Genomic DNA, 21,560 nt, shown 5'->3' on the forward strand with positions numbered 1-21,560 from the left:
CAGTCTTCTTCTTCGAATGGCTCACCTCATTAGACGTGAGGGGATGACGTAATCTCCTTTTAGTCTTGTTATCGAGATCCTTCCCAGTTTTGTGGTAGAACAGGGTTTCCGTTAGGCTGGTCTTGCGAGTATTTCTGTTCTTCTTAGGTGTTAACCTTCGGGTTGCCTTTCATTTAATTTTATCCGGCTAGGATGAATTTATTTTTACTTTGTTGCCTTCGGGAACTTACTCTGGGACCGATATTCACTGTTTACTTCTGTGAAAGTTTGTTAGGGACACGTTCGTCCCATGTGTGTCTGTTTTTCCTTCTTTCCTCCCTCTCTGCGGGCGGTCTTAGGCAGCTTGACAATTATGACCCGGTTTGCAGGCTGGTCCCGCTTTGGTTCAGATCTTCTGTCTCGCGGTGTATTCAGACACGTGGCGCCTGCTCTACCTGGCTGGTCAGGTTAAGGCGCCGGATGCTCACAATATTATTTGTGTTTCTTGTTATTTTATGTTTACAAGTTTAAGCTATGCTTTCTTGAGTGGCTCACAGGATTGTTTCAGTCCTTGATAGCCGTCTATCTGGTGACTGGGTTAGCGAATTTACACTGCGTCACTCTCTGTTGCTTCCGATATCCTTGGGACCTAAAGTTTTCCTTCCCACGCCGGTCTGGATGGTTTTGCCTTTCAGAGGCTCTGGAAATGGGCCTTCTTGGGCCTTGTTCCCTTAGTGGTTCTCTTTCAATTGAGACCTTTTTGGACTATGTCTGTTTCTCCTTCGTGATCGGGTCACCTTCTGGGGACCTGGATTCTCTTTGGGAGTTGGTTGTTCCTTTTTAGGGTCAATAGACAGTGGGATGTCTTTGGGATCCGTTTAAGGGGTCCCTTCACGGAGTTGGGTCTGCTCTGCATCTCCTTTTTTTGGGTAGTTGAGGTCCTTGTGGCTTTTCCACTCATATGGTTCAGGTATTGCTGTCCATTGTGGCATCTCTACCCATGTTCTGGTCCTCTGATTTCGTATCTGAGCTGCTGTGGAGACTTGCTGTGCTCTGTTCGGGTGACTTGAACTCACTGTTCCCCTTGTTCTTGGAGTTTGTGGTGGACGCCTGCTAGAATCTAGAGTCTTTATATGGCCTTGTGAGGCTTTAGCGTTTGGAGTGGGCTCCTGCAAGGGGTGGTCTCTTCCCTTTGGGTCATGACTGGCAAGAGATTCTAGCTCTTGTTATCCAACATAATCTGGATTTTCCCCTGTGGGTCTGTTTTCTATATCAGACGGGGTATTTAAGTTCCTGGCATGTTGTTTTTTATCAACATTTGTGGGGCTCGGGCCTTTCCGTCCCGGTTCTTCCGGTTGTCGAGTGTTCACTCGGCGTTTTCTCTTTGGTGGATTCCTCTGGGGGGTTTTACGGACTTTTATGATCCTACGGCTGGTTTGAGGTGCTCCAGTTTCCAGGGTACTTGGGCTTCGCCTTTGTTCTGGCGGTTCTGTTTTACAGCTTTGCCCGTTTTTCTGAGAGCCGGGACTCTTTGGGGCTTGTCTTGTGCTGGACGACACGGTTCCCTTGGAACAGCCATCTGATGTAACCTGTTAGTGGGCTTTGCTGCCTAGCAAGGGGAAGGTTTGCAGTTGTACAGCTGTAGCTATTACGCCTTGAGTGGTGTTCGCAAGCTGTTTTTTTAAGGGGTTCTTTCCGTGTTCGTCAGTGGCGTGGCCTTGAGTTTTCCCGGTTCGGCATATGACTTCCTGTCTTATGGGCAGGTGTTTATCAATGCCTTCTTTTCAGGAGGCTAGTTGTCCTCCTTTCTGAGGTATGGTTCCTCTTTTGGGGACCTCTCCGGTGTCGGAAAGGTTGGAACCAATGTTTTATCTGGTTCGGGGAAAGGTCTGCTCTTTGAGTTGTTCCTTTCCATTTGGGGAGCTGCTGGCTCCGCATGGAGGCTTTGGTTGGGTGGTTTTGCTAGATCTTCTTGGGTCTAAAACCTGTTCGATTGTCTCTAAGCAGGAGTTTTTGGGTTGGCCCCCGAGCTCTGTTGGAGTGGCTGTGTCCATTCTTCCGCCCTCTTGGGGATTGGTCTTGGGGTCTTTTTGTCCCCCTGCTTTCAGATCTGCCGTCGCTTGGGCTGGTCCGGCTAGGTGTACAAGAGTTCTGTGGCTAATCCTCAGGTTTTGGGGGGGCCAGTGTGCCTTTTTTTGAGGTTCTGTGTTTCTCCCCTTTTTGAGATCTGTGAGTAGGTCTGGCGGCTTGGATTGCCTGGAGTGTGCCCTCTGTCTTATAGGTCTGAAAATCTGATATTTTGTTCGGCCGCTCCTTCCTTACGGATAGTATTTATTTCCGTGTCTTCCTACGGATGGCAACGTGTTACTGGATTCAGATGTTCACCTTCTGGGTTTGCTACATGCTTTGTATCTGTTGCTCAGTAGTTTGAATTCTGACGGTTTGAGGACTTTGTCTTCAACTGTCTTTTTCTAGCACAATGTTTTCCTCTCCTTGCCGATGCCTGGTTTCGCACCTTGTGGTTCTGCTTGGTCTGGGTCTCAGCTCACCTTATTCTTAGGACCCAATGGGTCTCGTCTCACCTTATTCTCAGGACCCATTGGGTCTCTGTTGGCTTGGTTTACTTTTAAAGTGGTTTTTCCTTTATGTGATCTTGCTGTACCCTTTGGGTATCCCTGTGGTTCCTCCTTGTCCTCTCCCTTTTGGGGACTTTAGCTGTTACTACTGGTGCTAGTAAGGGCTGTTTCGGGTCCGACTGCTGGGTGATGGTGTCTCCTGGAGGAGTGTTGGCTCAGTGAGTCTGCTTTTGCGGTCTCTAATTCGGCCTTTGGACTATCTGCGGGTCAGTGTCCTTGGGGCCTTTTCCTTTCTAGTTTTTTTCCTGGTTTCGGTAGAAGCGGGGTTTGGTTGGGGTGTGGTTTGTTTCTTCCAGGCCTGGTGCCCGCAGAATGGGCCACCTATTGTACCCTCCCGTTTTCGCATTCAGTGTCCTCTATAGCTTGGGTATTGTTTTCCCAAAAGTAATGAATGCAGCTGTGGACTCTTTCCATTTATAAAGAAAAACATAAATTATGCTTACCTGATAATTTTCTTTTATTCTGATGGAAAGAGTCCACAGCTCCCCGCCCGTTTTTTTTTTTCTGTGGGGAGTCTGTTATTTTTTCTATTCTTCTGGCACCTTTTCACCCTGATATTTCTTCTACTGTTCCTTGTTCCGCGGCAGAATGACTGGGAGATGAGGGAAGTGGGAGGAGTATTTAAGCCTTTGGCTGGGGTGTCTTTGCCTCCTCCTGGTGGCCAGGTTCTTATTTCCCAAAAGTAATGAATGCAGCTGTGGACTCTTTCCATCTGAAGAAAAGAAAATGATTAGGTAAGCATAATTTGTTTTTTGCAAGATTGACAATTACATTTAAAGTGCTCTGTGGAATGTTATTTATGTCAATTTAACTCAGGCATTTATTTATTTGCATCCCTAGGAGCTCCAAAGCATCTGAATGTCGATCAAATTAAAGAGGACTTGATGAAAATAGACGATGTGTATTCAGTAGAAGACATTAATGTCTGGTTGCTCACAACTGGAAAATCCTCAGCCATAATACGTTTACAGCTAAGTAGGTTTCATTTTGAATGCAGGCTTATTGGCTTCTTCAAGCATGTTTTTTTGTTTGTTTTTTTTGCCTGGAATCTTTGAATATATCATTTAAACTACTCCCCTTATAAAACAAACTAAAGCAAACTAAAAATGTATATACATTTTTTTTTTCCAAATATGTGTAATTGTATTTACTTTTTTCAAAGCTCTCAATATACCTGGTATATTTACAATTGTGGTTCCTTAGTATATGAGGTTGCTTACCTATGCTATTATATTTTTGCATGCTTGTATGAATGAAGAGGAATTGTCAAGGCAATTTCTAGTTAACTATTCAGTATTCTATTGGTAGTTCTGCAAGGAAGTAACTAAACCTCACTGGGCCCCATGACAAAGGCTGCAACGGGGCACCCTATTTCAACAGTACCCTGTCTCATAGTAACATAGTAGAAATAAGAGAGAAGTTTGTTGATTTCAACCTATATAGATCCTACATGATTTATAGTAAAGAAGCTGCCAATTGAACTTGCATAAATACAATCATAGTCATAAATGTATCTAAACCATTTTTAAGTGTATCTAAGGTATCAGCATTCACTACTTCTTTAGGCAAGGAGTTCTACAATTTGATTGCTTTTACAGTGAAATAATGTTTACATTGCTGAAGATTAAATTTCTTTATAATGGCAGTGAGAGTCCACAAAATCATTCATTACTTGTGGGAATACGACGACAAAGGAAAAAATACCGGCACTAGTGCTGGGGTTAATCAACTAAAAAATATATCCTAAAATATATATATTAAAAGATATATATCTGGGGTGTTTTATAATATATAATAAAGTGTACAAAAATTCTATCCGTGTATATGTGAAAAGCAAACGCAATGTTTTGAATATATAACTATTTATTTATACAATATAACTAAAAATATATCCATAAGGATGTCCAAAACAAACACATATATATACAAAAAAGGCCAATGTAAAATACTACAATGTAAAAAAGTCTAAGGATCCATATAAGATATTGTGGTATCAGATATCAAATAAATAAATAAGGTGTCAAATATAGGTGGGTGCCTAAAATAAAAGTCTGTGGTTGGTCGCTGGTGAAATCAAATAATTCTCCTTAGAGCAGTATAAATATATTTCTCTTGTAAGGTGTATCCAGTCCACGGATCATCCATTACTTGTGGGATATTCTCCTTCCCAACAGGAAGTTGCAAGAGGATCACCCACAGCAGAGCTGTCTATATAGCTCCTCCCCTAACTGCCACCCCCAGTCATTCTCTTGCAACTCTCGACAAGCATGGAAGCAGTAAGAGAGATGTGGTGAAATGTAGTTGTTTTTTCTTCAATTCAAAAGTTTGTTATTTTTAAATGGTACCGGAGTTGTACTATTTTGGTCCCAGGCAGAAAATAGAAGAAGAATCTGCCTGTGGTCTCTAATGATCTTAGCAGGTTGTAACTAAGATCCATTGCTGTTCTCACACATAACTGAAGAGAGAGGTAACTTCAGCTGGGGAATTGCGTGCAGGTTATCCTGCTATGAGGTATGTGCAGTTTATTTTTTTTTCTAGAGGAATGTAAATGCTAGAAAATGCTGCTGATACCAGATTTATTTAAGGTAAGCCTGATTACAGTGATTTAATAGCGACTGGTATCATGCTTACTGTCAGAGGTAATACTCTTATTATTTTTCAATTCCTGTCATATAAAACGTTTGCTGGGAGTGCTTAAACGTTTTTATATATGTTTTGGTGATAAAACTTTATTGGGGCCTAGTTTTTTTCCACATGGCTGGCTTAAATTTGCCTAGAAACAGTTTTCTTAGGCCTCCCACTGTGTAGACATGAGTGGGAGGGGCCTAAATTAGCGCTTAATTGCGCAGTAACTTTTGCAGACTGAGACATCCAGCTTCCCTAAAGGAGTCCCCTGAATGCTATAGGACCTCTCTAAAGGGCGTTTAGGCTTTCCAAAGTCGTTTGTATGGCAAGGTAGGGCCACAGCAGAGCTGTGGCAGTTTGTTGTGACTGTTAAAAAAACGTCTATCGTTTTTTTGATCCGTTTTTTGAACTAAGGGGTTAATCATCCATTTTCAAGTGGGTGCAATGCTCTGTTAGCTTATTATACACACTGTAAAAATTTCGTTTGATTTACTGCTTTTTTTCACTGTTTTTCAAATTCTGACCTTTTTTATTTTTCTTAAAGGCACAGTACCGTTTTTATTCTTTGCTTGTTAACTTGCTTTAAAGTGTTTTCCAAGCTTGCTGGTCTCATTGCTAGTCTGTTTAAACATGTCTGACATAGAGGAAACTCCTTGTTCATTATGTTTAGAAGCCATGGTGGAACCCCCTCTTAGAATGTGTACCAAATGTACTGATTTCACTTTAAGTAATAAAGACCATATTCTGTCTTTAAAAAATTTATCACCAGAGGAATCTGACAAGGGGGAAGTTATGCCGACTAACTCGCCCCACGTGTCCGAACCTTTAAATCCCGCTCAAGGGACTCACGCTAAAGAGGCGCCAAGTACATCTAGCGCGCCCATGGCGTTTACTTTACAAGACATGGCGGCAGTCATGGATAATACACTGTCAGCGGTATTATCCAGACTACCTGGGTTACGAGGAAAGCGAGACAGCTCTGGAGTTAGAAGAAATACAGAGCATACTGACGCTTTAGTAGCTATGTCTGATACCCCCTCACAATATGCAGAAGCTGAGGAAGGAGAGCTTCTTTCTGTGGGTGATTTTTCTGACTCAGGGAAGAGGATTCAACCTGATTCTGAAATATCAACATTTAAATTTAAGCTTGAACACCTCCGCGTGTTGCTCAGGGAGGTTTTGGCTGCTCTGAATGACTGTGATACAATTGCAGTGCCAGAGAAATTGTGTAGATTGGATAAATACTATGCAGTACCTGTTTACACTGATGTTTTTCCAATACCTAAAAGGTTTACAGAAATTATTACTAAGGAATGGGATAGACCAGGTGGCCGTTCTCTCCCCCTCCTATTTTTAAGAAAATGTTTCCAATAGATGCCGCCACACGGGACTTATGGCAAACGGTCCCTAAGGTGGAGGGAGCAGTTTCTACACTAGCTAAGCGTACTACTATCCCTGTCGAGGACAGTTGTGCTTTCTTAGATCCAATGGATAAAAAGTTAGAGGGTTACCTTAAGAAAATGTTTATTCAACAAGGTTTTATTCTACAGCCCCTTGCATGCATTGCCCCAGTCACTGCTGCTGCGGCTTTCTGATTTGAGTCTCTGGAAGAGGCTTTACAGGTAGAGACCCCATTGGATGATATACTTGACAAGCTTAGAACACTTAAGCTAGCCAATTCTTTTGTTTCTGATGCCATTGTTCATTTGACTAAACTAACGGCTAAGAATTCTGGTTTTGCTATTCAGGCGCGTAGGGCGCTATGGCTTAAATCATGGTCAGCTGACGTTACTTCAAAGTCTAAGCTGCTTCATATTCCCTTCAAGGGGCAGACCCTATTCGGGCCTGGTTTGAAGGAGATAATTTCTGATATCACTGGAGGAAAAGGTCATGCCCTTCCTCAGGATAGGTCCAAATCAAGGGCCAAATAGTCTAATTTTCGTACCTTTCGAAACTTCAAGGCAAGTGCGGCATCAACTTCCTCTAAAACAAAACAAGAGGGAACTTTTGCCCAGTCCAAGTCGGTCTGGAGACCTAACCAGACTTGGAACAAAGGCAAGCAGGCTAAAAAGCCTGCTGCTGCCTCTAAGACAGCATGAAGGATTGGCCCCCGATCCGGTAACGGATCTAGTAGGGGGGCAGACTTTCGCTCTTCGCCCAGGCTTGGGCAAGAGATGTCCAGGATCCCTGGGCGTTGGAAATTGTATTCCAGGGATATCTTCTGGACTTCAGAGCTTCTCCTCCAAAAGGGAGATTTCACCTTTCACAATTATCTGCAAACCAGATAAAGAGAGAGGCATTTTTACACTGTGTTCAAGACCTCCTAATTATGGGAGTGATCCACCCAGTTCCAAAGGAGGAACAGGGACAAGGATTCTATTCAAATCTGTTTGTGGTTCCCAAAAAAGAGGGAACCTTCAGACCAATCTTAGATCTCAAGATCTTAAACAAATTTCTCAGGGTCCCATCATTCAAGATGGAGACTATTCGTACCATCCTACCTATGATCCAGGAGGGTCAATACATGACTACAGTGGATTTAAAGGATGCATATCTTCACATTCCGATACACAAAGATCATCATCGGTTTCTCAGGGTTGCCTTCCTAGACAGGCATTACCAGTTTGTAGCTCTTCCCTTTGGGTTAGCTACAGCTCCAAGAATCTTTACGAAGGTTCTGGGGTCACTTCTGGCTGTCCTAAGGCCGCGGGACATAGCAGTGGCCCCTTATTTAGACTACATTCTAATACAGGCGTCAAATTTCTAAATTGCCAAGTCTCATACGGACATAGTTCTGGCATTTCTGAGGTCGCATGGGTGGAAAGTGAACGAAGAAAAGAGTTCTCTATCCCCTCTCACGAGTCTCCTTTCTGGGAACTCTTAATAGATTCTGTAGAAATGAGGATTTACCTGACAGAGACCAGGTTATCAAAACTTCTAAATTCCTGCAGTGTTCTTTATTCCACTCCTCGTCCTTCGGTGGCTCAGTGTATGGAAGTAATCGGCTTAATGGTAGCGGCAATGGACATAGTGCCGTTTGCCCGTCTACATCTCAGACCGCTGCAACTCTGCATGCTCAGTCAGTGGAATGGGGATTACACAGATTTGTCCCCTCTACTAAATCTGGATCAAGAGACCAGGGATTCTCTTCTCTGGTGGCTATCTCGGTTCCATCTGTCCAAAGGTATGACCTTTTGCAGGCCAGATTGGACAATTGTAACGACAGATGCCAGCCTTCTAGGCTGGGGGGGCAGTCTGGAACTCCCTGAAGGCTCAGGGATCGTGGACTCAGGAGGAGACACTCCTTCCGATAAATATTCTGGAACTAAGAGTGATATTCAATGCTCTTCAGGCTTGGCCTCAGCTAGCGACAATGAGGTTCATAAGATTTCAGTCGGACAACATCACGACTGTGGCTTACATCAACCATCAAGGGGGAACAAGGAGTTCCCTAGCGATGTTGGAAGTCTCAAAGATAATTCGTTGGGCAGAGATTCACTCTTGCCACCTATCAGCTATCCATATCCCAGGTGTAGAGAACTGGGAGGCGGATTTCCTTTCATGTAATTAGCAAGAGTCCATGAGCTAGTGACGTATGGGACATACACTCCTACCAGGAGGGGCAAAGTTTCCCAAACCTTAAAATGCCTATAAATACACCCCTCACCACACCCACAATTCAGTTTTACAAACTTTGCCTCCCATGGAAGTGGTGAAGTAAGTTTGTGCTAGATTCTACGTTGATATGCGCTTCGCAGCAGGCTGAAGCCCGGTTTTCCTCTCAGAATGCAGTGAATGTCAGAGGGATGTGAAGAGAGTATTGCCTATTTGAATACAATGGTCTTCCTCTAGGGGATCTATTTCATAGGTTCTCTGTTATCGGTCGTAGAGATTTCTTCTCCTACCTCCCATTTCAGATCGACGATATACTCTTATATACCATTACCTCTACTGATTCTCGTTTCAGTACTGGTTTGGCTATCTACTATATGTAGATGAGTGTCCTGGGGTAAGTAAGTCTTATTTTTTGTGACACTCTAAGCTATGGTTGGGCACTTTATATGTAAAGTTCTAAATATATGTCTTTAAACTTATATTTGCCATGATTCAGGATAATCAGTATTCCTTCATTCAGACTGTCAGTTTCATTATTTGGGATAATGCATATGAATAAATATTTTTTTTCTTTTTTTCTTACCTTGAAAATTTTCAATTGACTGTTTTTCCCTGCGGTCTGTTAGGCTCGCGGGGGCAGAAAATGCTTCATTTTATTGCGTAATTCTTGGCGCAAACTTTTTTGGTGCAAAATTTTGTAATGTGGGCGTCATACTTGTCGCCAGAAATGTGGGCGTCATACCTGTTCCACTTTTTTCTCACATTATTTAAGTCTCACTTTTTTGTTGCTTCTGGTTGCTAGAGGCTTGTTTATTTTGCATTTTTTCCCATTCCTGAAACTGTCATTTAAGGAATTTGATAATTTTGCTTTATATGTTGTTTTTTTCTATTACATATTGCAAGATATTCAAAACACTGTTCCTGTTTCAAGAGATGCTGAGGGATTCCTGTTGACTGATATCAGTCCTACCAAAGCTAAGTTCATTTATTTTAATGTTATGAATGTTTATCTTTAGCTATGGTTTGTAATAAGTTATCATGATAAATTTTTACATGCAGAATCCATTAGTATTTATGCTTTATATATTGCTATTCTTTTTATATCTTATGTACAAGATATACTTAGAAATTTATAAGAATATTTTTCTGATTCTATTTTAAAGGCTTTGTCTGACGTCCCGCCTTCTAATAAAATTTCTAGGTCTTTTTCAAACTTCTTTTAGTTGATGAAGTTGACCAACAACATAATGAATTATCCTTCTCTGATGGTGCTTTTTTCTCATTCAGAATTTTTCTTCATCAGATATTGACACTAACAAATCTACTTTTTTATTCTTTAATAGAGTACATGTGTTCCTTGTTCAAAAGGTGTTGATTATTTTGGATATTGAAATATCTAGTTCTTTTGATTTTAAAGACTAGCTAACATTTAAATTCTGCTTGTTTATCTTCTGTGGTTTCTTCAGAGGTTTTTTTTTCCAGTTCCTGATACTAGGGAATGGAATAGCCTGAGAATTTTCTTTTAGTCCTTCTTTAAGGTTTTTAAATTGTAATCTTTGCCGGCAGTTAGTTTTCAGTTTTGAGGAAAGATTCCCCAAGTTAATGGGGCTATCTCTACTCCTGCTAAATATACTATTATTCTTATAGCAAATAGTATTTATTTTTTTCCTTCAGATGGTCGTATCTTATTTAAGGAAAATTATTTTCAGGTACTTTTCTTAGACCTGTAATTTATTTGGCTGATGTTGCAATTGCTGCATCTTTCTGGTTGGATACTTTAAGATCAAGTATCAGATTATGATTTGTTTTAGCATTGTTAAAAGGACAATATCTTCTATTTTTTTGAAGTTCAGACTAAGTGCTATTGCATTGTCTTGTTATCTTGCATTTGTTGATTATGCAAGTCCAGTGTGTTGTCTGATCCTTTAACTTGATTAAACATGCTAATAATTTCATTTGTGTTGTCATTTTATTAAAATATTTCGCAAATGAGGTTTAATCTATGTCTTTAGCTATTTTAGCTAGAAGAACTTTGTGATTTCAATCTTGGAATGCTAATTTGATTTCTAAAATCCATATTTCTTTTTTTCCAAGATATTCAATTATTTGGTTCATAATTGGATTCAATTATTTAACTGTTACTCTGGGCTTCAAGATTGAGTTCTAAGACTAAAACTTTAAGCTTATATTAGTTTTCTGTTCTTACTAAGGAACGGAATCCTGAATTCTTCCCCAAGTAACATGTTTATAATTGGAAGTTGTTTGTTCTTCATTCAATTTAGCCTTTTTAAAAGTTTAAAGTCAGCTCCCAAAATTTGCATGTAGGTGCGATTCTTATTCCAGCTTGGCTGGTAAGGGGCAGGTTAAGACTTTTTTGAAATTTGTTTGGTTCTATTCGGTCCAAAGTTCTTAAACTTTGGGTACAGAATAAGTTTCAGAGTAAAACTGTCTGTGAGAAGTCTTTTTTTCTCTATCATATTCCAGTTATTCCAGTAAGACTATCACTTTCCTGAAGTGTGTCTCAGACCTGGAGTTTTCTGGTGTATTTTTTCCAGTTTCATTTTAGGAACTGGGTTTTGGGGTTTTATTCAAGACTATTCATTGTTTCAAAGAGAAAATCTTTTTGAATTGTCATATATTCTGCCTTTTTGGTAAGTGATGGCATTATTTGTTTACAATAGATACAATAGATGCATATCTTCTTTTTCTATTTTCATTCAGATCATTTTTATTTTCTGAGATTCTCTTTTTTTGACAAGCATTACCAATTTGTTGCTTTTCCTTCTGGTCTAGCGACAGCTCTAAGAATCTTTTCAAGGTTCTCAGTGTTCCTTTTTTGGACGGTATCATGGTACTGGCTCAGTCTTTTTCGTTCTGTGGAATCTCATACGATTCAACTTTGTTGTTTCTTCAAGACATGGTTAGAGGATCTTTTTATCAAAAGCTCCTTGATTTCTCACACAAGGCTCACCTTTTTTAGGTTTCCAGATAGATTGTGTCAATGTTTTTGTCTCTAACAGACAAGTGACAAGTTTATTGGGTTCCGTTTGTCGGAACTTTCAGTCTCTATTATTTCCTTCAAGTTGCTATATATGCATGGAAGTTTTAGGTTTCATGGCTGCAGCACTTGGATTCGATTCCCTTTGCTCATTTCATAGGAAACCTTTCCAGTTTTTTATGCTGAATAATGGTGCAGGGATTCTAGGATATCACTTTTTATATCTTTGAATCCAAATGTTTAACTATCTTTGATTCGGTGGTTAAGATCACCATCATTTAGTTCTACAGGTCTCTTTGGTTCTTTCAACCTAGACCATGATCTTTACAGATGCAAGTCTTTTAGGTTGGGAGGCTGTCTGAGGATCTCTGTCAGCACAAGGGGTTTGGAAATCTCAGGAGGCGAGATTACCATTTGATATTTTGGTTTCTTTTTGAAGAAGAGACGTTTTTTTCAGACAGACAATGTCACAACTGTGGCGTATGTCAATCATCAGGGTGGGACTATCAGTCTTTAGGCTGTGACAGAAGTATCTCGGATATTTGCTTGGACTAAATCCAGCTCCTATCTAATTTCTGTGGTCTTTTTCCCAGGTATAGACAATTGGGAAGCGGATTATCTCTGTTAATCAAGCTTTACATCCGGGAGAATGGTCTCTTTACCCAGATATGTTTTTCAATTTTTCAGATGTGAGGGCTTCCAGAAATAGATCTGATGGCATCTCATCTAGACAAGGAACTTCCCAGGGGCCTATTCAGGTTCTGGGATCTTCAGGCGGAAGTAGTGTATGCATTAACACTTCCTTGGAATTATCAATCTGCCTATATTTTTTCATCTCTGGTTCTTCTTTTTAGAGTGATTTTCTAAATCATCAGAGACCAATCTTTGGTGTGGCTGGTGGCTCCAGCATGGCCACACAGGTTTTGGTATATGGTTCTTGTTCGGATGTCCATTTACCAATTTTGGTTACTTCCATTAAGGCCAGACCTTATATCTTAACATTCGTTTTTTTCATCAGGAATTCAAACTATTAATTTGATGGTATGACAATTTAACGCTTGGTACTTAGTCATAGAAGTTTCTCTGACTCTGTGTTTAATACTATGTTGCAGGCTCGTAAATCTGTGTCTAGTAGGATTTATTATCGAGTTTGGAAGATTTACATCTCATGATGCTCTTCTTATGAATTCTCTTGGTTTTCTTTTAGAATTCCTAGGATTTTATAGTTTCTTCATAAGGTTTTGTCTGCATGTTCCTTGAAAGGACAAATCTCTGCTTTTCTGTGCTGTTTCACAGTAAGAATTGCTAAATCTTTCTGATATTCATTGTTTTGTTCAGGCTTTGGTTCGTATCAAGCCTGTCATTTAAGCCAATTTCTCCTCCTTGGAGTCTTATTTTGGTTCTGAAGGCTTTTCAGACTCTTCTATTTGAGCATATGCTTTCTTTGGACATTTAATTACTTTCATGGAAAGTATTGTTCTTTTTAGACATCTCTTCAGCTAGAACAGTTTTTTTGAATTATCTGTTCTTTCTTGTGAATCTCCTTTTTCTGATTTTTCATCAGGATAAGGTGGTTTTTGCTGTCCTCATTTCAATTTTTACCTAAAGTTGTGAATTCTAACAACATTAGTGTAGGAATTATTGTCCCTAACTTGTGTCCTAATCCTAAGAATTCTTTGTTAAGATTCTTACATTCTTTGGATGTGGTAAGAGTTTTGAAATATTATGTTGAAGCTACTCAGTTTTCAGACAGACTTCTAGTCTATTTGTTATCTTTTCTGGTTTTAGGAAAAGTCAGAAGGCTTCTGCCTTTTCTTTGGCATCTTGGTTAAAGCTTTTGATTCATCATGCTTATTTGGAGTCGGGTTAATCCCCGCCTCTGAGGATTACGGCTCATTCTACTAGGTCAGTTTCTACTTCCTGGACTTTTAAGAATGAAGCTTCTGTTGATCAGATTTGCAAAGCAATGACTTGGTCTTCTTTGCATACTTTTACTAAATTCTACCATTTTGATGTTTTCTCTTCTTCAGAAGCAGTTTTTGGTAGAATAGTACTTCAGGCAGCTGTTTCAGTTTGATTCTTCTGCTTATATTTCAGTTTTTTTTCATTATAAAAATTGAAACTCTTTGATTTGGGTAGTGGATTAATTTTTTCAGCGGAATTGGCTGTCTTTATTTTATCCCTCCCTCTCTAGTGACTCTTGCGTGGAAGTTCCACATCTTGGGTATCTGCTATCCCATACGTCACTAGCTCATGGACTCTTGCTAATTACATGAAAGAAAACATAATTTATGTAAGAACTTACCTGATAAATTCATTTCTTTCATATTAGCAAGAGTCCATGAGGCCCACCCTTTTTGTGGTGGTTATGATTTTTTTGTATAAAGCACAATTATTCCAATTCCTTATTTTTTTATGCTTTCGCTCCTTTCTTATCACCCCACTTCTTGGCTATTCGTTAAACTGAATTGTGGGTGTGGTGAGGGGTGTATTTATAGGCATTTTAAGGTTTGGGAAACTTTGCCCCTCCTGGTAGGAGTGTATGTCCCATACGTCACTAGCTTATGGACTCTTGCTAATATGAAAGAAATTAATTTATCAGGTAAGTTCTTACATAAATTATGTTTTCATAAAACATCAGCTATCCATATCCCAGGTGTAGAGAAATGGGAGGCGGATTTTCTAAGTCAACAGACTTTTCATCCGGGGGAGTGGGAACTCCATCCGGAGGTTTTTGCACAATTGGTTCAACGTTGGGGCGAACCAGAACTGGATCTCATGGCGTCTCGCCAGAACGCCAAACTTCCTTGTTACGGATCCAGGTCAAGGGACCCCAAGGCAACGCTGATAGATGCTCTAGCAGCGCCTTGGTCCTTCAACCTGGCTTATGTGTTTCCACCATTTCCTCTGCTCCCTCGTCTGATTGCCAAAATCAAGCAGGAGAGATCATCGGTGATCTTGATAGCGCCTGCGTGGCCACGCAGGACTTGGTATGCAGATCTAGTGGACATGTCATCCTTTCCACCATGGACTCTGCCTCTGAGACAGGACCTTCTACTTCAGGGTCCTTTCAACCATCCAAATCTAATTTCTCTGAGTCTGACTGCCTGGAGGTTGAACGCTTGATTTTATCAAAGCGTGGCTTCTCCGAGTCAGTCATTGATACCTTAATTCAGGCACGAAAGCCTATCACCAGGAAAATCTATCATAAGATATGGCGTGAATATCTTTATTGGTGTGAATCCAAGGGTTACTCATGGAGTAAAGTCAGGATTCCCAGGATATTATCTTTTCTCCAAGAAGGATTGGAAAAAGGATTGTCAGCTAGTTCCTTAAAGGGACAGATTTCTGCGCTGTCTATTCTTTTGCACAAGCGTCTGGCGGATGTTCCAGACGTTCAGGCATTTTGTCAGGCTTTAGTTAGAATCAAGCCTGTGTTTAAACCTGTTGCTCCACCATGGAGTTTAAATTTGGTTCTTAAAGTTCTTCAGGGGGTTCCGTTTGAACCTCTCCATTCCATAGATATCAAACTTTTATCTTGGAAAGTTCTATTTTTGGTAGCTATTTCCTCGGCTCGTAGAGTTTCCGAGTTATCTGCCTTACAATGTGATTCCCCTTATCTGATCTTCCATGCAGATAAGGTAGTTTTGCGTACCAAACCTGGGTTTTTACCTAAGGTGGTATCTAATAAGAATATCAATCAGGAGATTCTTGTTCCGTCATTGTGTCCTAATCCTTCTTCAAAGAAGGAACGTCTATTACACAATCTTGACGTGGTTCGTGCTTTAAAGTATTATTTACAAGCTACTAAAGATTTTCGTCAAACATCTGCTTTGTTTGTTGTCTTCTCTGGACAGAGGAAAGGCCAAAAGGCTTCTGCAACTTCTCTTTCGCTTTGGCTAAGAAGTATAATACGTTTAGCTTATGAGACTGCTGGCCAGCAGCCTCCTGAAAGGATTACAGCTCATTCTACTAGAGCTGTGGCTTCCACATGGGCCTTTAAAAATGAGGCTTCTGTTGAACAGATTTGCAAGGCGGCGACTTGGTCTTCGCTACATACTTTTTAATAATTCTATAAATTTGATACTTTTGCTTCTTCGGAGGCTATTTTTGGGAGAAAGGTTTTACAGGCAGTGGTTCCTTCCGTTTAAGTACCTGCCTTGTCCCTCCCTTCATCCGTGTACTTTAGCTTTGGTATTGGTATCCCACAAGTAATGGATGATCCGTGGACTGGATACACCTTACAAGAGAAAACATAATTTATGCTTACCTGATAAATTTATTTCTCTTGTGGTGTATCCAGTCCACGGCCCGCCCTGTCATTTTAAGGCAGGTATTTTTTAACTCTAAACTACAGTCACCACTGCACCCTATAGTTTCTCCTTTCTCTTGCTTGTCTTCGGTCGAATGACTGGAGGTGGCAGTTAGGGGAGGAGCTATATAGACAGCTCTGCTGTGGGTGATCCTCTTGCAACTTCCTGTTGGGAAGGAGAATATCCCACAAGTAATGGATGATCCGTGGACTGGATACACCACAAGAGAAATACATTTATCAGGTAAGCATAAATAATGTTTCTCCAACATAGGTGTGTCCGGTCCACGGCGTCATCCTTACTTGTGGGATATTCTCTTCCCCAACAGGAAATGGCAAAGAGCCCAGCAAAGCTGGTCACATGATCCCTCCTAGGCTCCGCCTACCCCAGTCATTCTCTTTGCCGTTGTACAGGCAACATCTCCACGGAGATGGCTTAGAGTTTTTTAGTGTTTAACTGTAGTTTTTATTATTCAATCAAGAGTTTGTTATTTTGAAATAGTGCTGGTATGTACTATTTACTCAGAAACAGAAAAGAGATGAAGATTTCTGTTTGTATGAGGAAAATGATTTTAGCAACCGTCACTAAAATCCATGGCTGTTCCACACAGGACTGTTGAGAGCAATTAACTTCAGTTGGGGGAACAGTGAGCAGTCTCTTGCTGCTTGAGGTATGACACATTCTAACAAGACGATGTAATGCTGGAAGCTGTCATTTTCCCTATGGGATCCGGTAAGCCATGTTTATTAAGATCGTAAATAAGGGCTTCACAAGGGCTTATTAAGACTGTAGACTTTTTCTGGGCTAAATCGATTCATTATTAACACATATTTAGCCTTGAGGAATCATTTATTCTGGGTATTTTGATATAATAATATCGGCAGGCACTGTTTTAGACACCTTATTCTTTAGGGGCTTTCCCAAATCATAGGCAGAGCCTCATTTTCGCGCCGGTGTTGCGCACTTGTTTTTGAGAGGCATGACATGCAGTCGCATGTGAGAGGAGCTCTGATACTTAGAAAAGACTTTCTGAAGGCGTCATTTGGTATCGTATTCCCCTTTGGGCTTGGTTGGGTCTCAGCAAAGCAGATACCAGGGACTGTAAAGGGGTTAAAGTTAAAAACGGCTCCGGTTCCGTTATTTTCAGGGTTAAAGCTTCCAAATTTGGTGTGCAATACTTTTAAGGCTTTAAGACACTGTGGTGAAAATTTGGTGAATTTTGAACAATTCCTTCATGTTTTTTCGCAATTGCAGTAATAAAGTGTGTTCAGTTTAAAATTTAAAGTGACAGTAACGGTTTTATTTTAAAACGTTTTTTGTACTTTGTTATCAAGTTTATGCCTGTTTAACATGTCTGAACTACCAGATAGACTGTGTTCTGAATGTGGGGAAGCCAGAATTCCCATTCATTTAAATAAATGTGATTTATGTGACAATGACAATGATGCCCAAGATGATTCCTCAAGTGAGGGGAGTAAGCATGGTACTGCATCATTCCCTCCTTCGTCTACACGAGTCTTGCCCACTCAGGAGGCCCCTAGTACATCTAGCGCGCCAATACTCCTTACTATGCAACAATTAACGGCTGTAATGGATAATTCTGTCAAAAACATTTTAGCCAAAATGAACACTTATCAGCGTAAGCGCGACTGCTCTGTTTTAGATACTGAAGAGCATGACAACGCTGATAATAATGGTTCTGAAGGGCCCCTAACCCAGTCTGATGGGGCCAGGGAGGTTTTGTCTGAGGGAGAAATTACTGATTCAGGGAACATTTCTCAACAAGCTGAACCTGATGTGATTACGTTTAAATTTAAGTTGGAACATCTCCGCATTCTGCTTAAGGAGGTATTATCCACTCTGGATGATTGTGACAAGTTGGTCATCCCAGAGAAACTATGTAAAATGGACAAGTTCCTAGAGGTCCCGGGGCTCCCAGAAGCTTTTCCTATACCCAAGCGGGTGGCGGACATTGTTAATAAAGAATGGGAAAGGCCCGGTATTCCTTTCGTCCCTCCCCCCATATTTAAAAAATTGTTTCCTATGGTCGACCCCAGAAAGGACTTATGGCAGACAGTCCCCAAGGTCGAGGGAGCGGTTTCCACTTTAAACAAACGCACCACTATACCCATAGAGGATAGTTGTGCTTTCAAAGATCCTATGGATAAAAAATTGGAAGGTTTACTTAAAAAGATGTTTGTTCAGCAGGGTTACCTTCTACAACCAATTTCATGCATTGTCCCTGTAGCTACAGCCGCATGTTTCTGGTTCGATGAGCTGATAAAGGCGGTCGATAGTGATTCTCCTCCTTATGAGGAGATTATGGACAGAATCAATGCTCTCAAATTGGCTAATTCTTTCACCCTAGACGCCACTTTGCAATTGGCTAGGTTAGCGGCTAAGAATTCTGGGTTTGCTATTGTGGCGCGCAGAGCGCTTTGGTTGAAATCTTGGTCAGCTGATGCGTCTTCCAAGAACAAGCTACTTAACATTCCTTTCAAGGGGAAAACGCTGTTTGGCCCTGACTTGAAAGAGATTATCTCTGATATCACTGGGGGTAAGGGCCACGCCCTTCCTCAGGATCGGCCTTTCAAGGCAAAAAATAAACCTAATTTTCGTCCCTTTCGTAGAAATGGACCAGCCCAAAGTGCTACGTCCTCTAAGCAAGAGGGTAATACTTCTCAAGCCAAGCCAGCTTGGAGACCAATGCAAGGCTGGAACAAGGGAAAGCAGGCCAAGAAACCTGCCACTGCTACCAAGACAGCATGAAATGTTGGCCCCCGATCCGGGACCGGATCTGGTGGGGGGCAGACTCTCTCTCTTCGCTCAGGCTTGGGCAAGAGATGTTCTGGATCCTTGGGCGCTAGAAATAGTCTCCCAAGGTTATCTTCTGGAATTCAAGGGGCTTCCCCCAAGGGGGAGGTTCCACAGGTCTCAGTTGTCTTCAGACCACATAAAAAGACAGGCATTCTTACATTGTGTAGAAGACCTGTTAAAAATGGGAGTGATTCATCCTGTTCCATTAAGAGAACAAGGGCTGGGGTTCTACTCCAATCTGTTCATAGTTCCCAAAAAAGAGGGAACGTTCAGACCAATCTTAGATCTCAAGATCTTAAACAAGTTTCTCAAGGTTCCATCGTTCAAGATGGAAACCATTCGAACTATTCTTCCTTCCATCCAGGAAGGTCAATTCATGACCACAGTGGATTTAAAGGATGCGTATCTACATATTCCTATCCACAAGGAACATCATCGGTTCCTAAGGTTCGCATTCCTGGACAAGCATTACCAGTTCGTGGCGCTTCCTTTCGGATTAGCCACTGCTCCAAGGATTTTCACAAAGGTACTAGGGTCCCTTCTAGCTGTGCTAAGACCAAGGGGCATTGCTGTAGTACCTTACTTGGACGACATTCTGATTCAAGCGTCGTCCCTTCCTCAAGCAAAGGCTCACACGGACATTGTCCTGGCCTTTCTCAGATCTCACGGATGGAAAGTGAACGTGGAAAAGAGTTCTCTATCTCCGTCAACAAGGGTTCCCTTCTTGGGAACAATAATAGACTCCTTAGAAATGAGGATTTTTCTGACAGCGGCCAGAAAAACAAAACTTCTAGACTCTTGTCGGATACTTCATTCCGTTCCTCTTCCTTCCATAGCGCAGTGCATGGAAGTGATCGGTTTGATGGTAGCGGCAATGGACATAGTTCCTTTTGCGCACATTCATCTAAGACCATTACAACTGTGCATGCTCAGTCAGTGGAATGGGGACTATACAGACTTGTCTCCGAAGATACAAGTAAATCAGAGGACCAGAGACTCACTCCGTTGGTGGCTGTCCCTGGACAACCTGTCACAAGGGATGACATTCCGCAGACCGGAGTGGGTCATCGTCACGACCGACGCCAGTCTGATGGGCTGGGGCGCGGTCTGGGGATCCCTGAAAGCTCAGGGTCTTTGGTCTCGGGAAGAATCTCTTCTACCGATAAATATTCTGGAACTGAGAGCGATATTCAATGCTCTCAAGGCTTGGCCTCAGCTAGCGAGGGCCAAGTTCATACGGTTTCAATCAGACAACATGACAACTGTTGCGTACATCAACCATCAGGGGGGAACAAGGAGTTCCCTAGCGATGGAAGAAGTGACCAAAATCATTCTATGGGCGGAGTCTCACTCCTGCCACCTGTCTGCTATCCACATCCCAGGAGTGGAAAATTGGGAAGCGGATTTTCTGAGTCGTCAGACATTGCATCCGGGGGAGTGGGAACTCCATCCGGAAATCTTTGCCCAAGTCACTCAGCTGTGGGGCATTCCAGACATGGATCTGATGGCCTCTCGTCAGAACTTCAAAGTTCCTTGCTACGGGTCCAGATCCAGGGATCCCAAGGCGGCTCTAGTGGATGCACTAGTAGCACCTTGGACCTTCAAACTAGCTTATGTGTTCCCGCCGTTTCCTCTCATCCCCAGGCTGGTAGCCAGGATCAATCAGGAGAGGGCGTCGGTGATCTTGATAGCTCCTGCGTGGCCACGCAGGACTTGGTATGCAGATCTGGTGAATATGTCATCGGCTCCACCTTGGAAGCTACCTTTGAGACGAGACCTTCTTGTTCAGGGTCCGTTCGAACATCCGAATCTGGTTTCACTCCAGCTGACTGCTTGGAGATTGAACGCTTGATCTTATCGAAGCGAGGGTTCTCAGATTCTGTTATCGATACTCTTGTTCAGGCCAGAAAGCCTGTAACTAGAAAGATTTACCACAAAATTTGGAAAAAATATATCTGTTGGTGTGAATCTAAAGGATTCCCTTGGGACAAGGTTAAGATTCCTAAGATTCTATCCTTCCTTCAAGAAGGATTGGAAAAAGGATTATCTGCTAGTTCCCTGAAGGGACAGATTTCTGCCTTGTCTGTGTTACTTCACAAAAAGCTGGCAGCTGTGCCAGATGTACAAGCCTTTGTTCAGGCTCTGGTTAGAATTAAGCCTGTTTACAAACCTTTGACTCCTCCTTGGAGTCTCAACTTAGTTCTTTCAGTTCTTCAGGGGGTTCCGTTTGAACCCTTACATTCCGTTGATATTAAGTTATTATCTTGGAAAGTTTTGTTTTTAGTTGCAATTTCTTCTGCTAGAAGAGTTTCAGAATTATCTGCTCTGCAGTGTTCTCCTCCTTATCTGGTGTTCCATGCAGATAAGGTGGTTTTACGTACTAAACCTGGTTTTCTTCCAAAAGTTGTTTCTAACAAAAACATTAACCAGGAGATTATCGTACCTTCTCTGTGTCCGAAACCAGTTTCAAAGAAGGAACGTTTGTTGCACAATTTGGATGTTGTTCGCGCTCTAAAATTCTATTTAGATGCTACAAAGGATTTTAGACAAACATCTTCCTTGTTTGTTGTTTATTCC

At 41.5% G+C, this 21,560-nt stretch overlaps 1 protein-coding gene across 1 annotated transcript in view; it reads left to right on the forward strand.

The window, feature by feature from the left end:
• Positions 1–21,560, forward strand: part of SLC30A4 (solute carrier family 30 member 4) — a 481,458-nt gene that overhangs the window by 389,112 nt on the left and 70,786 nt on the right. Inside the window, exon 6 of the mRNA XM_053717448.1 lies at positions 3,456–3,590. Coding sequence (XP_053573423.1) covers positions 3,456–3,590 — 135 coding nt within the window. The remainder of the gene's footprint in view (positions 1–3,455; positions 3,591–21,560) is intronic.

This window comes from Bombina bombina, chromosome 6 (genome assembly GCF_027579735.1).
Source record: "Bombina bombina isolate aBomBom1 chromosome 6, aBomBom1.pri, whole genome shotgun sequence".
Lineage (NCBI taxonomy): Eukaryota > Metazoa > Chordata > Amphibia > Anura > Bombinatoridae > Bombina > Bombina bombina.